We start from the raw sequence: 14,131 nt of genomic DNA on the forward strand, positions 1-14,131 counted from the left end.
GACACGCAGTTGCATATTAAAAGGCACCACGTTGGGGTCCCTGATTGACTGTTGGTGAATGGAGGGGAGTCACCTGCGACGGTGGCTGAGCGTCAAGTCGATTGTCTTAAATGGCTTCCCTCGGAGGGTCCGTCAAGCTTGGGCCCCGGGGGAGTGTCGTGGCGTCGGCTCTCAAACTCATCGATCTCGTAGCTCCGATCCTGTTACGCTCTCCAAGGTCGTTAGGCTTTTATCTCCCTGCCATCCGACTCTTCCACTGGCGCCGAGTCCTCTGAAGGCTCATCTCAAATGGCACACAGGCTGGGACTCGAACACGAGGGGCTGGGCTTGTGAGGAGACAACGCTGACTGCTGAGACCACCCCAGACATGCAACATGCCAATCAGCAGTCACCTGTGATGAGGACGGGGTCTCGAGGGGCACGAGGCAGGAAAAAAATCCAACCCTGGATGGGATGCCCAGGCCACAGCCAAGCACGTTTATGCACAGACCCCACAGGGACAATTTAGGATACCTGACCAAAAATAACACGCATGTCTATGGGATGTGAGAGGAAAGAAAGACACGGGGAGAACACGCCAGCTGCCCGTAGACAACTCAGAATCGGGGGGGAGTGGGTCTGTGAGGCAGCAACCCGAAACACTGAGCCACCACACTGCCCCGCCATCACCCTGTCCCTCATCATTGCCCTGATGCCCAGTCTTCATGTTGTGTCTTTGTCATCTGACGGAGAAGATGGGGTGGAATGGGTCTTTACCCAGTGGCAGCTCCATGCCCCCTTCAGCCTAAATGTTCACTCTCTGACATCCAAAGCCCACCAAAGCATCCCCTCTGTTGGCCCCCATTTTCCTTATGACCTTCTCCAATTGGACATTTGATGCCCCCCCTTAAGGCTAGATGTGCTACCACTGGCCTTGGAGACTCATCCAACTGGAGGATGCCAGCTGTGCCAACACACTGCCAGTTTTGCAGCCTGAGACTCCTCCCTGATCTGTGGGGACATTCAGAGAGCACCTTCCTGCCACTCCGTCGTCTGTTAAGAAATCTGTGCCAATGCAGTGCCAAGCCATGGGTGACGTGAGATCTGCCAAGGCGAGGTGCCCCAAGACCATCCAAAGAATTCCCAGGCTCATTGGGACTTTGGGTTCAGCAGAGTCACGTGGAGCGTCACACAAGTCAGATGGCGCTTTATATAAGAAAAATGGCTGAAGAATATAAGCCGATGCCATCGGTGAACTGAGCGTGTGCAGAAGTCAGCACTCCCTGTGCTCCTCCTCATTGGTAGCTCATTTACATATGTGTACCTCATATCAATTGAACAGCCTTGCAGTTACCAGTTACAGCCAGCAGGTGGCACATTATACCTTAATGAGCTTTGTCAGGTAGCCAGCGGATTTTGTACCTGCTCTTTTATACCACAAGGTGGCGCAGAGCTTTGGGCAGCTGACTCATGGCCAGTGTGGGGTCTGCATGTTCTCCCTGTGCCTGTGTTGGTTTTCCTGGCATCCCAAAGATGTGTGCGTCAGGCTAGTTGTGGAGTTTAAACTGGCAGTGTGGGGGTGGGAATACCCTGTGATAGACTGGCATCCCATCCAGGGATGCTGCCAAGTCAGGCTGTTTGAAGGAATATTTTTCATGCTTAAGTGAATGTTGCACATTTGCATAATGGTTTTAGGTTGGCCCACATCTTTAAGAAATGTCAAATCTTATTGTCTGGTCGGGTCAGGTCAGGTTGTTATTGGACGACAAAACAGCTTGGGATATTCGGTTGGCAACCCCACCCCAGGCAGACACGCGGTCCAGTCCCACCCTCTGGAAATGACCCTCTATCTGCCGCAGCCAGGTGTTACGTGAGATATGAGTACTTTATAATAGCCCACCAAGTTAATTCAAAGATTTAAAAATGTAACACTTAATAGACCACATAATCCTAAAAACACTTCCAAAAAATGCCCACTAGAGGGGGATATCGCTGTCAAACCCTGGATTATAAGAAGGCCAAACACATGTCCTTTATAAAATCAAAGAAAATATATCCATTACAATAAAATGCTTTTCCACGAGAGTGAAGTTCCCCAGGAGCACAAAAGGCAAAACTGAGAGTCCAGCGACACAAAAGACAATCCGAGCAAACAAAAGAAGAGTCAAAAATGGAGCAATAAGATCAAAAATCCAAAGATACACTCACCAAACACCCAAGCGCATTCGAAATGAACCGCCAGGAATTGTGGGAGAACTATCTAACCGATGTAGAAGATGGGGGCAGTTCCCAGTGGTGATTGGCAGGTGACCCCGCCTCTTGGGCGACCCACCAACAAAACACAAGGAACGTAAGACAGGCTGCCAACATACATACATAATTACAAATAAACAGCAAAGAGTAATACGCATAATCGGCAAAAGTAACAGTAACATGAATAAAAGAATCAAGAATGAACAAGAGAGAGCGCCCCCTGGTGTCCACACGGCACAACCAGAGTTTAAAACTGTGCTTGTCATTACCAGATTTCCCCAGCAGATGGAGCACACTGTGAGGGCACAGGTTGTCAGTCTCTATCCTGGCAACACCGGGCACAAGGCAAGAATTAAAAGGTGGGCAAGGTGCCAGTCCACCACAGGTCCAGTTTAAAATGACCAAAACCGACATATTCTGGGATGCATCAGGACACTGGAATTGCTGAAGAAGACCCACTCAGTCACAGGAAGGACATGCAGTCTTCACACTCACTAGACTGGGATTTGAACCCGGATCCCTACTGGTGACACTTATTTCATTCTTTTCCTCTTTTATTTTTTTGATTCTTTGTGTCACAGATTTCAAATCTCTCACTGACAGATAGCACAACTTTCGGATTTTGGGGGCTGATTGCAATGCACTGCGGTGAACGTCGGGTGTGACAGGTTAGCAGCCCACATTTTCATCCCCATGGTAACTGTGGACAGGGTACAGGTCATGCCCCCAATAAGGTGAATAATCTGGGCATTCAGGGTGGTCTCGTGGCCTTCACTGACCTGTGCTCCTCATTTGACAACGTAGTTCAAATGTCACCCATTGCCACCTGCTGTCCGAGTGTCACTGTGGCTGCTTCATTAAAACCCTCAGAACATCCCGCGAGACAGGAGAGGCGGCAGTTGCCACGCAGTTTGTGTGCCAGTGTGCCAGATGTGGTGCTGTCACAGCAAAGCCAGAGGAAATTAAAAAAAAAAAATCTGCCCTTCATTTCCTATGTTATCACACTGGCATTTATTAACATCTTCAGAGTGACCTTTGTAGGCACTGGGAGTAGAATTGACCCGATTCTGTCGGGCATGAGCGCGTCACATCATCGTCTTCAACAGAAATGGAAAACTGGCAGTGAAATCTGGGGTGCGAGGCATGCCATTTATTAACACCTTTTGGCATCCCGTTTTCCTTCTGTTTTTAACTCCTTTGTAGTCATCACCCTAGACAGAGCCAAAGATGCCAACTCTGGGCAGGGCATCAAAATATTACCCACCAAGGGGCTCATTCTTACACACTGGCACCTGTGGCCAGCTTGATTCATCTCATCTTGGCATGTGGGTTCAACACCCAGTTACAAGAAAGAAGAACTGGCCATCCATAGAGGTGTGAGGCAATAACCACAACTTGCTGTGCCACTCTCGAAGATGCCACTTTCATATCCCATTTTATATTCTTTGATATTGCCAAAAGATAAAGAGCATTGGCAGTTCTCATATATCCAGACAATGAAAAAGAGAAAGATTATAAAGGCTGTCACACTACGCGACTTTCAACTTGCCTCAAGTTGTAGGGGCGGGCTCTGTGTGCACGTGAGCGCTGACAGCCAATGAGCACTCAGCAGGAAGCACAACGCAAATGAACGACTAAAGGAGGGCGGGGTTTTGGAGCGAGAGGCTTGTCTGTTGGATGTCGCGTGTTTTATGTACCGCGGCAGAATGGAATAAAAGAAGTCAATGACCGCGCTTGTGCTGCGCCTTTAAAACCACCAGCTCCATCAGGGGGCACGGTAATGGCGGTCCAAAGAAGGGCAGAGCTTAGAAATGTGAAACTGTGCTGAAACGTGGTCACAGAGTCATGTCTTTTCACACCCCCTGCAGTTACTAGTCACGTATTTTGGTATTTCTTGGGTGTTCTAGTCGTGTAACTTGACACCCCCTGAAAGTGCTAATCGTGTAACTTGACACCCACTTTAAGCACCAAGCCTGCTAAGTCCAGTAGGTAAATCCGTTTGTCCTCATCCAGCATTTCTAATCGTGGTCATTAAAAATGGACAATGCGGTAAGGCCGGAGACCTGTTTTGACAGAGAAACCCTTTAATGATATCCATCTCAGCCGTAACACGAACGTCAGGACCCACCCTGGTTAGTCTTTATTTTATATAGTGCCTTTCACGTCACTGAACAACAACAACAACATTTATTTCTAGAGCACGTCTTCATACAAATGATGAGCCCCAAGTGCCTTACAGGATGAAGAAAGAGAAAAAGGACAAAATAAATAAGAAAATAGAATTAGGGAACACTAATGAACATGGAATAAAAGTGTAAAGTGTGGGGGTGGGAATGCCCTGTGATAGACTGGCATCCCATCCAGGGATGCTGCCAAGTCAGGCTGTTTGAAGGAATATTTTTCATGCTTAAGTGAATGTTGCACATTTGCATAATGGTTTTAGGTTGGCCCACATCTTTATGAAATTTTCCAATCTGAGATCTTCGATATGGTCAGGTCAGGTGGGGGTGGGGGGTGCACGACAAAACAGCTCGGGATCCCGGTCGGCAATCCCACCCCAGGCAGACACGGTCCAGTCCCACCGTCCGGAAATGACCCTCTATCTGCCGCAGCAGGTGTTACGTGAGATATGAGTACTTTATAATAGCCCACCAAGTTCATTCAAAGAATTAGAAAATGAACACTTAATTAGACCACATAATCCCAAAAACACTTCCAAAAAATGCCCACTAGAGGGGGATATCGCTGTCAAACCCTGGATTGTAAGAAGGCCAAACACATGGCCTTTATAAAATCAAAGAAAATATATCCATTACAATAAAATGCTTTTCCACAAGAATGAAACTCCCCAGGAGCACAAAAGGCAAAACTGAGAGTCCAGCGACACAAAAGACAATCCGAGCAAACAAAAGAAGAGTCAAAAATGGAGCAATAAGATCAAAAATCCAAAGATACACTCACCAAACACCCAAGCGCATTTGAAATGAACCGCCAGGAATTGTGGGAGAACTATCTGCCCCCCCCCGCCCCCGATGTAGAAGATGGGGGCAGTTCCTGGTGGTGACTGGCAGGTGACGCCACCTCTTGGGCAACCCACCAACAAAACACAAGGAACGTAAGACAGGCTGCCAACATACATACATAACTACAAATAAACAGCAAAGAGTAATGCGCATAATCGGCAAAAATAACAGTAACATCCACCCATCCATTGTCCAACCCGCTGAATCCAAACACAGGGGTCTGCTGGAGCCAATCCCAGCCAACACAGGAACCAATCCCGGGCAAGGTGCCAACCCACCGCAGGACACACACAAACACACCCTTGGGCCAATCTAGAAACACCAATTCACTTAACCCGTTTGGACTGTTGGAGGAAACCCACGCAGACACGGGGAGAACATGCAAACTCCACGCAGGGAGGACCCGGGAAGCGGACCCGGGAAGCGAACCCGGGTCTCCTAACTGTGAGGCAGCAGCGCCACCACTGCGCCACCGTGCCGCCCTAACAGTAACATGAATAAAAGAATCAAGAATGAACAAGAGAGAGCGCCCCCTGGTGTCCACACGGCACAAACCAGAGTTTAAAACTGTGCTTGTCATTACCAGATTTCCCCAGCAGATGGAGCACACTGTGAGGGCACAAGTTGCCAGTCTCTATCCTGGCAACACTGGGCACAAGGCAAGAATTAAAAGGTGGACAAGGTCCGATGGCTAGGGAGGACAGAAAAAACAAAAGAAAAAAAAAAACTCCAGACGTCTGGAGAAAAAAAATTAAATCTGCAGGGGTTCAGGGACCACGAGACCACCCAGCCCCCTCTAGGCATTCTACCTCACATAAATGACCTCAATCAGTCCTCATGGTATTCAGGGTTCACATGGAAGAACTTGATGATGACGGTCACGTGGCACACGATCAGAACACTTTCAGCCCACCTCCTGCCCATCTAAACCGCTCATCCATTTCAGAATCACAGCAGAGTTGAGCAGCAGGCAGGGACCAACCCTGGACCGGATGCCCACCCACCGCTGTGACTACAACCAGAAACATAACCAAACCGGTTTAATCCAGCGGCAAAGACGGAACCAACCCTGGGTGGACCACCCATCTTTCACTCTAACTACAATAAGTGGTACCACATCCACCATTAAAAACCCTTTAAAAATGAAGGAGAAAAATGAATATAGCGCCTTTCATGGTGAACATCGGCAGGCTTTGTGATCAATCAGCTGTCCATACATTTCCAGGTTGTGTGTGTGAGTGTGTTTGTGTGTTCACTCTGCGACGGGCTGAAGTGAGGGGAGCTACAAAAATAGGCAATGATTGAAGGAAAGAAGGAAGGAAGAATAAAGACATACATGGACCACCCATTGAATTAAATGGGATCAGAAAATGAATGAATGGCAAAATTGATTGTGAATTTAAATTAGCAGGATTAGAATAATGAATGAATGAAGGGAGGAAGGAAGGAAGGCATGGACCATGGATTGAAGTAAATGGGTTCAGAAGAGAAATGAATGAATAAACGACTACATCCAAGGATTGTTCCTGCCTTGCGCCCAATTTGCTGGGATAGACACCAGCTTGCCCACATCCCTGCTCTAGATGAGAGGGTTTGAAGACGGACGGATGAACGGATGAAGGGAGGGATGGATGGACCCTCATTTAGCATATCGGTACAGCACTGGGTGCAGAGGACAAGCGGCCGGCCCACGATGGGATGCCAGTCCATCTCTGCAAGTTCCCTCAGTCTGAATTTACCACAGTGACCACCCATCATGCCAAAGGCAATCGGAAAGCAAAGCGCCTTTTCCTGTCAAAACCAACCCAAACGCTTTAGTTGTTTGTCCGTCCGTTTCCTTCATTACTTTTTTTTTTTTTTTCACTTAGCCTGTTTTTACAGTTGGGTAGAAACCCACCCTGGCAGGGACGCCGGGCTGTGCAGAGCAAATTCACGTGCTGCCAATTTAGACTCAGCTTTGGCTTCGGTCTCCTGGCCGTCTAAGGGAAGCCCCTCTGTGGCGTAAAACCAACGCGTAGTAAAGATACGTGGATAAGAAAACGCAGGAGCGCTGCGGCTACGCCACATAATAATAATAATAATAATAATAATAATAATAATAATAATATATTTTTTTACAAAACTGCCCATTTTAAATTAGCCTACATTGAGTTTTATGTCAGAAATGCAAATCTAGATTGTTCCCCATCTAACTGGTACACTTTGAGGAATATTAATTAACAGACAATCAGCTTTGAAAACTGGGAAATGATCTTCATAATTAAACCCCCCTCATTAAACCACCAGAGCGCTTGGCTCCAATCTCCGCTTTAAATTGGAACGCGTTATTCACACGCGACCGACGGAGCCACGGCCTGCCCGTGTGATTTAAGGAAAAGCGCCTACCCCTCCAAAAAAAAAAGCCGTACGGCGGATCGGGTTACGAGGTAGTGGGATGCAGCTGAAGAAAGAGCGCGGCACGGTGGCGTGGTGCATCTGAAGTCTTCATCACACCTCCCGTGTGCGCGCACAATCAGACAGAGGAGGCGCTGAAGCGCGAGCCGCGAGTGCGGGTATGCGCATGCGTGAACCAGCGCAGGGCTGCCACGGAAATGTCGCTGAGAAAGGCTCCGGCGTCTCGTGAGCGCTTACTGAATTAAATTAATGAAGGAAGGAAGAAAGGAAGAATAAAGGCATACATGGAACGTATTGTAGTAAATGAATGAAGGAATGAATACATAAAGACATACATGGACCACATCTTAAAGTAAATGGGTTCATAAAATGAATGAATGGGGCAAAATTAGATTATGTGTTGAAGCAGGCACAATTGAAAAAATAATGAATGAATGAATGAATGATGACGTGAAGAATAAATACATACATGGACCACCGACTGATGTAAACGGGCTCAGAAAATGAATGAATGAATAAACAAGTACATAATTGGATTGCGTAATGAAGTATGTAGAAAAAAAATGTAAAAAAGAATGAAGGAAGGGATTAATGAATAAAGACATTAAAATAAAGGTATAAATGAGTTGTGGATTGAAATAAGTGGGTTTATAAAATGAATGAATGATGGAATGAAGACATAAATTAACTGTGAATTGAAGTAAGTGGATTCAGAAAAGGAATGAATGAATTTAGACATAAATGGTCTGAAGTGGGCTCAATAAATGAATGAATGAATAAATTGATGAATGAATTCAGAGGCGAGCGTTTCTTGCTAGACTAGCGCTATATACATGTAATTTATAGGCGGGCCCAGTCGCCTTGGCCACGCCCACGCGCGTTGAGTGACAGCGTCACGCTCTCTTTTAAGGCCCAGACGGGCGCCGAGGACGCCGGCTTTGCTCAGACGATCTTCTAATACGAGGAGCCGCCATCTCTTCGAGCGCAAGTGAAGTCTTTTCTTTTGTGCACTGCCGCAGTGCTTCACTTGTCCTCCACTCGTTGTCTGGTCCTAATTCTCTGTTTGAGGTTTAGACTCCACTCCTGTCTGTGTCCCCGCTCGCCCACCAATATGGTGTGCGTTTCTTCGGAGGACACGACACGGGGGGAACTTGCAAACAGCACACTGAGGTGGGCTCATTTTGGGGACCAGCGGCATTTTCATTCGGTAATGAAGGTGTATTCGTTTAAGCGCCGCGACTGGTCAGAGGCTCGTTGTAACGCGATTCCTAGACAGCGCCGCTTCTTCTCTCCCTTGTCAGCCAAGCATTCCACGGCCATTATCTCATGCAGCAGTTTAGTTTTCCGAGTTAAAGATGACCGGCACTGCGCGTGCTGCAGCCCACCTGCCGGTGGGAGATTCCGTCTGTGCTGTGCGCTCGTAAAGCCGTAAAATCGGCGTGCCAGTGGACACCGCGTGTGCTCTCCGCCTGACTTCCATGAAATGAATAAAGAAAAGGCAAGTAGGGGTTAGCGGTGGTCTCTGCAACCACAAGAACGCAAAGCAACAAGCCGCGGCTGCTTGTCACGAGCAGCTGAGCCTTCAGGGAGCTCATAAATCCAACACGCCAAGCGGCTCCACAAAGCGGCCGTGCGCAGAGTGAATGTCACTCGTTGGGAAATCCTCCAAGTAGTAAAGGCTAGCGGGGGGCTTCGGGACTTTGTCATCACGACAATCGGCGTGCATTTGTTGACTCTGGCGAGCTCCTGTTTACCCAGCGCGCATTCGACCATCCGTACCGTGCAACGTACGCGGACAGCAAGGGTCTGCTCGCCCGCATGGGTGGGTGGATGCAGGGCCGGATTAGCGGCCATAAGCACTTAAAAGATGTTGGCGTCCCCATATATATCTAACTAAAATCTAAACAATAATAAACCGTAAAATACAATTTTATTTTTTGAAATAAAACTAAATCTGCAGTATAGGGTACGATGGAAAATGTTTATTTCGCATTAATGCATCGTTTGGTTTATTGGAAATGGAAAGTTTTTGTGGTGCCCCCTTTCCTTGATGCCCTAAGCGTGTGCTTCTTTTGCTTTATGGTTAATCCAATGCTGGGTGGGTGTGCGGGTGGACCACAGTGAACACAGTTTAGGGTTTGCGTTTTTACAAAAGCCCACTCGTACACCCTCAGTTTATACGGGGGGTTCAGTTCTTAGAATTACGGCCGGCCCGCAGATTCAGGACCAGTCAGCCATCAGCCATCCAACTGGCTCAGTGGCCTTCTAACTTTTTCTTACTGAAACTCATGAACTGCGCGCTCTGCTCTGGCGTCCGACGAGCATTAATGGCTCCACTCCGTCTTCATCTCATATTAGGCTCGGAGTCAAGAATCGTTTGAAAAGAAACGCGTCGGCCTTTGAGTATAAGAACAGAACAAAAAGAAAGGAGGCCTCGGGACCGCCGGTACTCATTGGAGATGCAAACGCTTTGTCGTAAACTGGAGTATGCAGACATGACTCTCATTTAAAACATCACACTTACTCTCGAAACCGACGAAAAAGAGAAACGACTCGTCTGTTGAAAAGGCGCATCGGTAAAACGTGTGGCAGCGCAGGCAGGCAGGCAGGCTTAACGGGAGCTGCTGTGCGCCTTCATGCGGCGGCCGAACACGCGACTGTACGGGGGGCGACTCTGGGGAAACCCGCCGTGAACGCGAACAAGCGGTCGGGGTTTACGGTTTGTGGTGAAGATTTGGGGGTTCAGTAGGTCTGCGTGCGCCGTTCGGCAAATATGAAGGGGACTACAGTATGGGACACATACAGAGGTGGGCATGAAAAAGAGCCATAGCGCATAAAAAGTGAGATGAATTGATACGATCTGAAAGGCACTATAATGACAATGAGATCACGTGAAAGACGCCACATAAGAGAAAGCTAGATTTGCATGAAAGGCATTACACGGTTTGGAACAGAGACATAGCACATAAAAAAACCGAGATTAATAAATAGATAGGAAAGGCACGATGATGAATGATAGGTTTGAAAGATGCTATAAAACAGAGAGTTATAATGGCGTGAAAGACAGTTTAGAAAAGAGTGCATAAAGACTGAGATAAGAGAGATGAAAATCACTATGCTGAATAGGAGATTGAGAAACGAATGTGAAAACACAGATAGATAGATAGATAGATATGAAAGGCACTATACAATAGATAGATAGATAGATAGATGTGAAAGGCACTATACACAGTACAAAGATAGATAGATAGTTTAACATAGTTGACAGTACCAGATAGACTGATGTGAAAGACACTATATAATAGATACTTTAGCATAGTTGTCAGGATCAGATAGATGTGAAAGGCACCGTATAATACATAGATAGATATAAAAGGCACTATATAATAGATGCTTTAGTGTAGCAGGCAGGATCAGCTAGATAGATGTGGAAGGCACTATATAGTGGATACTTTAGCGTAGTTGGCAGGATCTGAAAGGCACTATATAATAGATGCTTTAGTATAGCAGGCAGGATCAGCTAGATAGATGTGGAAGGCACTATATAGTGGATACTTTAGCGTAGTTGGCAGGATCAGATAGATAGATACTATTGTAACAGATAGACATGAAAAGAATTTGATGATTTGAAAAATCCGTACTTAAAGCTTAGGGAAACCGAGAGAGAGAGAGAGCTGAAAAGCACTACTGTATACTGTATACTAGATTAATTTTTATTATTTGGCTGATGCCTTCATCCAAAGCAACACATACAGTTGGTTTCCTTTCTTTTCTAATTGCAGCACAGGCAGGTGGAGTGACTTGCAGGGTCGCACGGTGTCAGTAATGGGATTTATTCTCGGACCCTCGGGGAGTGAAATCCAAAGCCTTAACCATCACTGCATATTGACAGATACATGCTACAGATGTCCTGTTATTAACTCTCTTCCATGAATTTGTTTAAATTATGAAGTTATTTATTTAGCTTTATATATCACATATTTAAAATTCTACAAGCGATTTTTGACATTTATAAAGTCGTGTATTATTTGTTGTTATCTTTTTATATTCTTTTTAAAGAAACAGTCATTGGAGTTGGACAACTAAACATTTCACTATACTCTTTGTACTGTATAAAAATTATATGTGAAAAATAAATCGGATTTGATGAACAGATGGATGTATACATAGACCGATACAGTATAACAGATCTATAGATGGGTTCATAAATATGAATGACTATTCTGTATAATGCAAAGATCTATCGACCGATCGATTGATCTGAAGGACACGATACTGCATAATAGAAAGATAAATAGATGTGAAAGACACTATATAACAGATACTGTAGACAGAGCTAAAAGTATACTTTATAATATATAGACAGATCGATTGATGTGAAATACATTGTATTGTATAGTAGACAAATTGATCGATCTGAAAGGCACTATACTGGACGAGCATTGTGTGCTGAATTGCTTATTATTGTCACAATTTTCTAACGTATAATAAATAGTCCTGAAAGACAATATACTTTAAAACAGATAGACAGACAGAGAGATAGATGTGAGTGGCACTATATAATGATAGATAGATAGATATGGAAGGCTCTTTATACTACACAGCTAGACAGATACATTCATGAACTAATAGACAATGTGAGTAAAGGCACTCGCTATATAACAGACCGACGGTTGATCTTTTAACGAATCCGCACTTCCAGAATTCTTTCCTCTCCGCTCCGTTTTTTCCAGTTACTGCGCTCAGCTTGAAGCGCCTGACAAGCCCCTCGCCCCTCATCCACGGAGCCCCCCCTCCGCTCGTTTCCCTCGTTAGAAGTGAGGTGTCCCTGTCGGTCGGCCGGCCACGCGCCGCTCCGCTTTGGCAGCGCACTTTTCTGCAGCCCGCCGAAGTGCCCTCGATGTTCCGCCGTTGCAGCGGTAGTTTGGCTAAGCTGTCACGGTCGCCCAGTTCCCCGTCGGCCTCGCTTTCGTTTCCCGTACCGTACACCATGTGAGTTTTATGCAGCAAGAGGGTTTGTATGCAGATAGGCTTGCAGTCGACTTAGAGCAGGATGATACTTTTATTTAATTTTGTTGTATTTATTTATTGAGACACAAGCTAGCGGGAAGCACGCCTAACAATTCCAAGGCATATCTGCGAGTGTATAGAGACGCCTTACCTGCATGGCATGGATGGAACCTTTGTTCCGAAGCATCCTGTTCAAGAGTTCGGTTCACAAATTGCTATCCGTGTGTTCACTCAGCGGTTCCCCACATACATTCCTCGGCCGGTCTTCCGTGGACTGAGCACCGGCACTACGGTACCGGACTGGCCAAAGGATCCGCCCAGGTGCGGTGCCTTTTGGGAGAGATGGGATTCCCGAGTCCTTGCCCACGACTTGGCTCCGCTCGGCTCAGCTCTTCCTCGAGCGCTCAATTTAGGTCAGTGGCGCTCGCTCCGCTTCGCAGTCTCTGCGGCACGGGGCTCTCACTCATTTGCGTTTGCAGGACGCTTGGAGCCCACTCGGTCCCACAAGCCCTTTTGATTTCGCTTTGCGTTGCTTTCTTTCTCAGCCTTGGCATAATCTCATTATGGAGCGGGGAGGCGACGAGCTGCGCTGATTATTACAACTTGCCAAAGCGCCTTGTGCTCCCCGAATCCAGTCCGCAGGGTGGGCAGCTGCAGCCCGCCCGATCCCGCTGGTGACCTTCACGAAACCGATGTCAGTTTCAACAGACTACGAGAAGAAAACACAGGACTGCTCGCCGACGTGCTCATCTTGCGCTGCGGTTTTGAGCCGCTGAGGAGAAAATCCAGCGAACGGCAAGTTGAGGGAGGGAGGGAGGGGCGGGGCGGGGTGTGAGTTGGCGAGGGGGGCTGGCGCTACTTTTAATAACCCACTCGTTCAGTGGCCCGGAGAGCCGCGCTCTGCCAGATCGCCGTGAACTTGTCGTCCCCAAAGACGGAGTGACTCACGGAAAGCGGCAGGTTACACTGCCCCGCCCTTCACAACGAAGTCAGTAAAACTGAAGCTCCCTGACAAGAACACCCCACCACTTAAACAGAGCGCTTCAAAAGCAAGGGGGAGTGATGCGGAGCTTTGATCTGCTCAAAGTGGGGAGTCAGCACTCTTACCGATGAGATTACCTGCATCTGGGTGGTCTTAGTCCGCTTGTGACGCGGAAGTCTTTACTTTGAATTTAAATGACATTTGTCTGTTATACACCGTCTTTCATATCCATCCATCCATCCATTTATCTCTTTAAGCCCCTTAGCCATAGCAGTGTCGCTAGAAAGCTGGAGATTATCCCAGCATGCATCAGGAGTATCTATCTATCTATCTATCTATCTATCTATCTATCTATCTATCTATCTATCTATCTATCATTATATAGTGCCTTTCATATCTATCTATCTATCTATCTATCTATCTATCTATCTATCTATCTATCTATCTATCTATCTATCTATCTATCTAGCCTTTCATCTGTCTGTCTGTC

The 14,131-nt window shown here is 46.7% G+C and overlaps 1 protein-coding gene across 1 annotated transcript in view; it reads right to left on the reverse strand.

The window, feature by feature from the left end:
- crhr1 (corticotropin releasing hormone receptor 1) overlaps positions 1-13,402 on the reverse strand; it is a 225,861-nt gene extending 212,459 nt beyond the window's left edge. Inside the window, exon 1 of the mRNA XM_039740119.1 lies at positions 12,811-13,402. Coding sequence (XP_039596053.1) covers positions 12,811-12,846 — 36 coding nt within the window. The 5' untranslated portion in view covers positions 12,847-13,402. The remainder of the gene's footprint in view (positions 1-12,810) is intronic.
- Positions 13,403-14,131: the final 729 nt, after the last annotated feature.

Source organism: Polypterus senegalus, chromosome 17 (assembly GCF_016835505.1).
Source record: "Polypterus senegalus isolate Bchr_013 chromosome 17, ASM1683550v1, whole genome shotgun sequence".
Taxonomy (NCBI): domain Eukaryota; kingdom Metazoa; phylum Chordata; class Cladistia; order Polypteriformes; family Polypteridae; genus Polypterus; species Polypterus senegalus.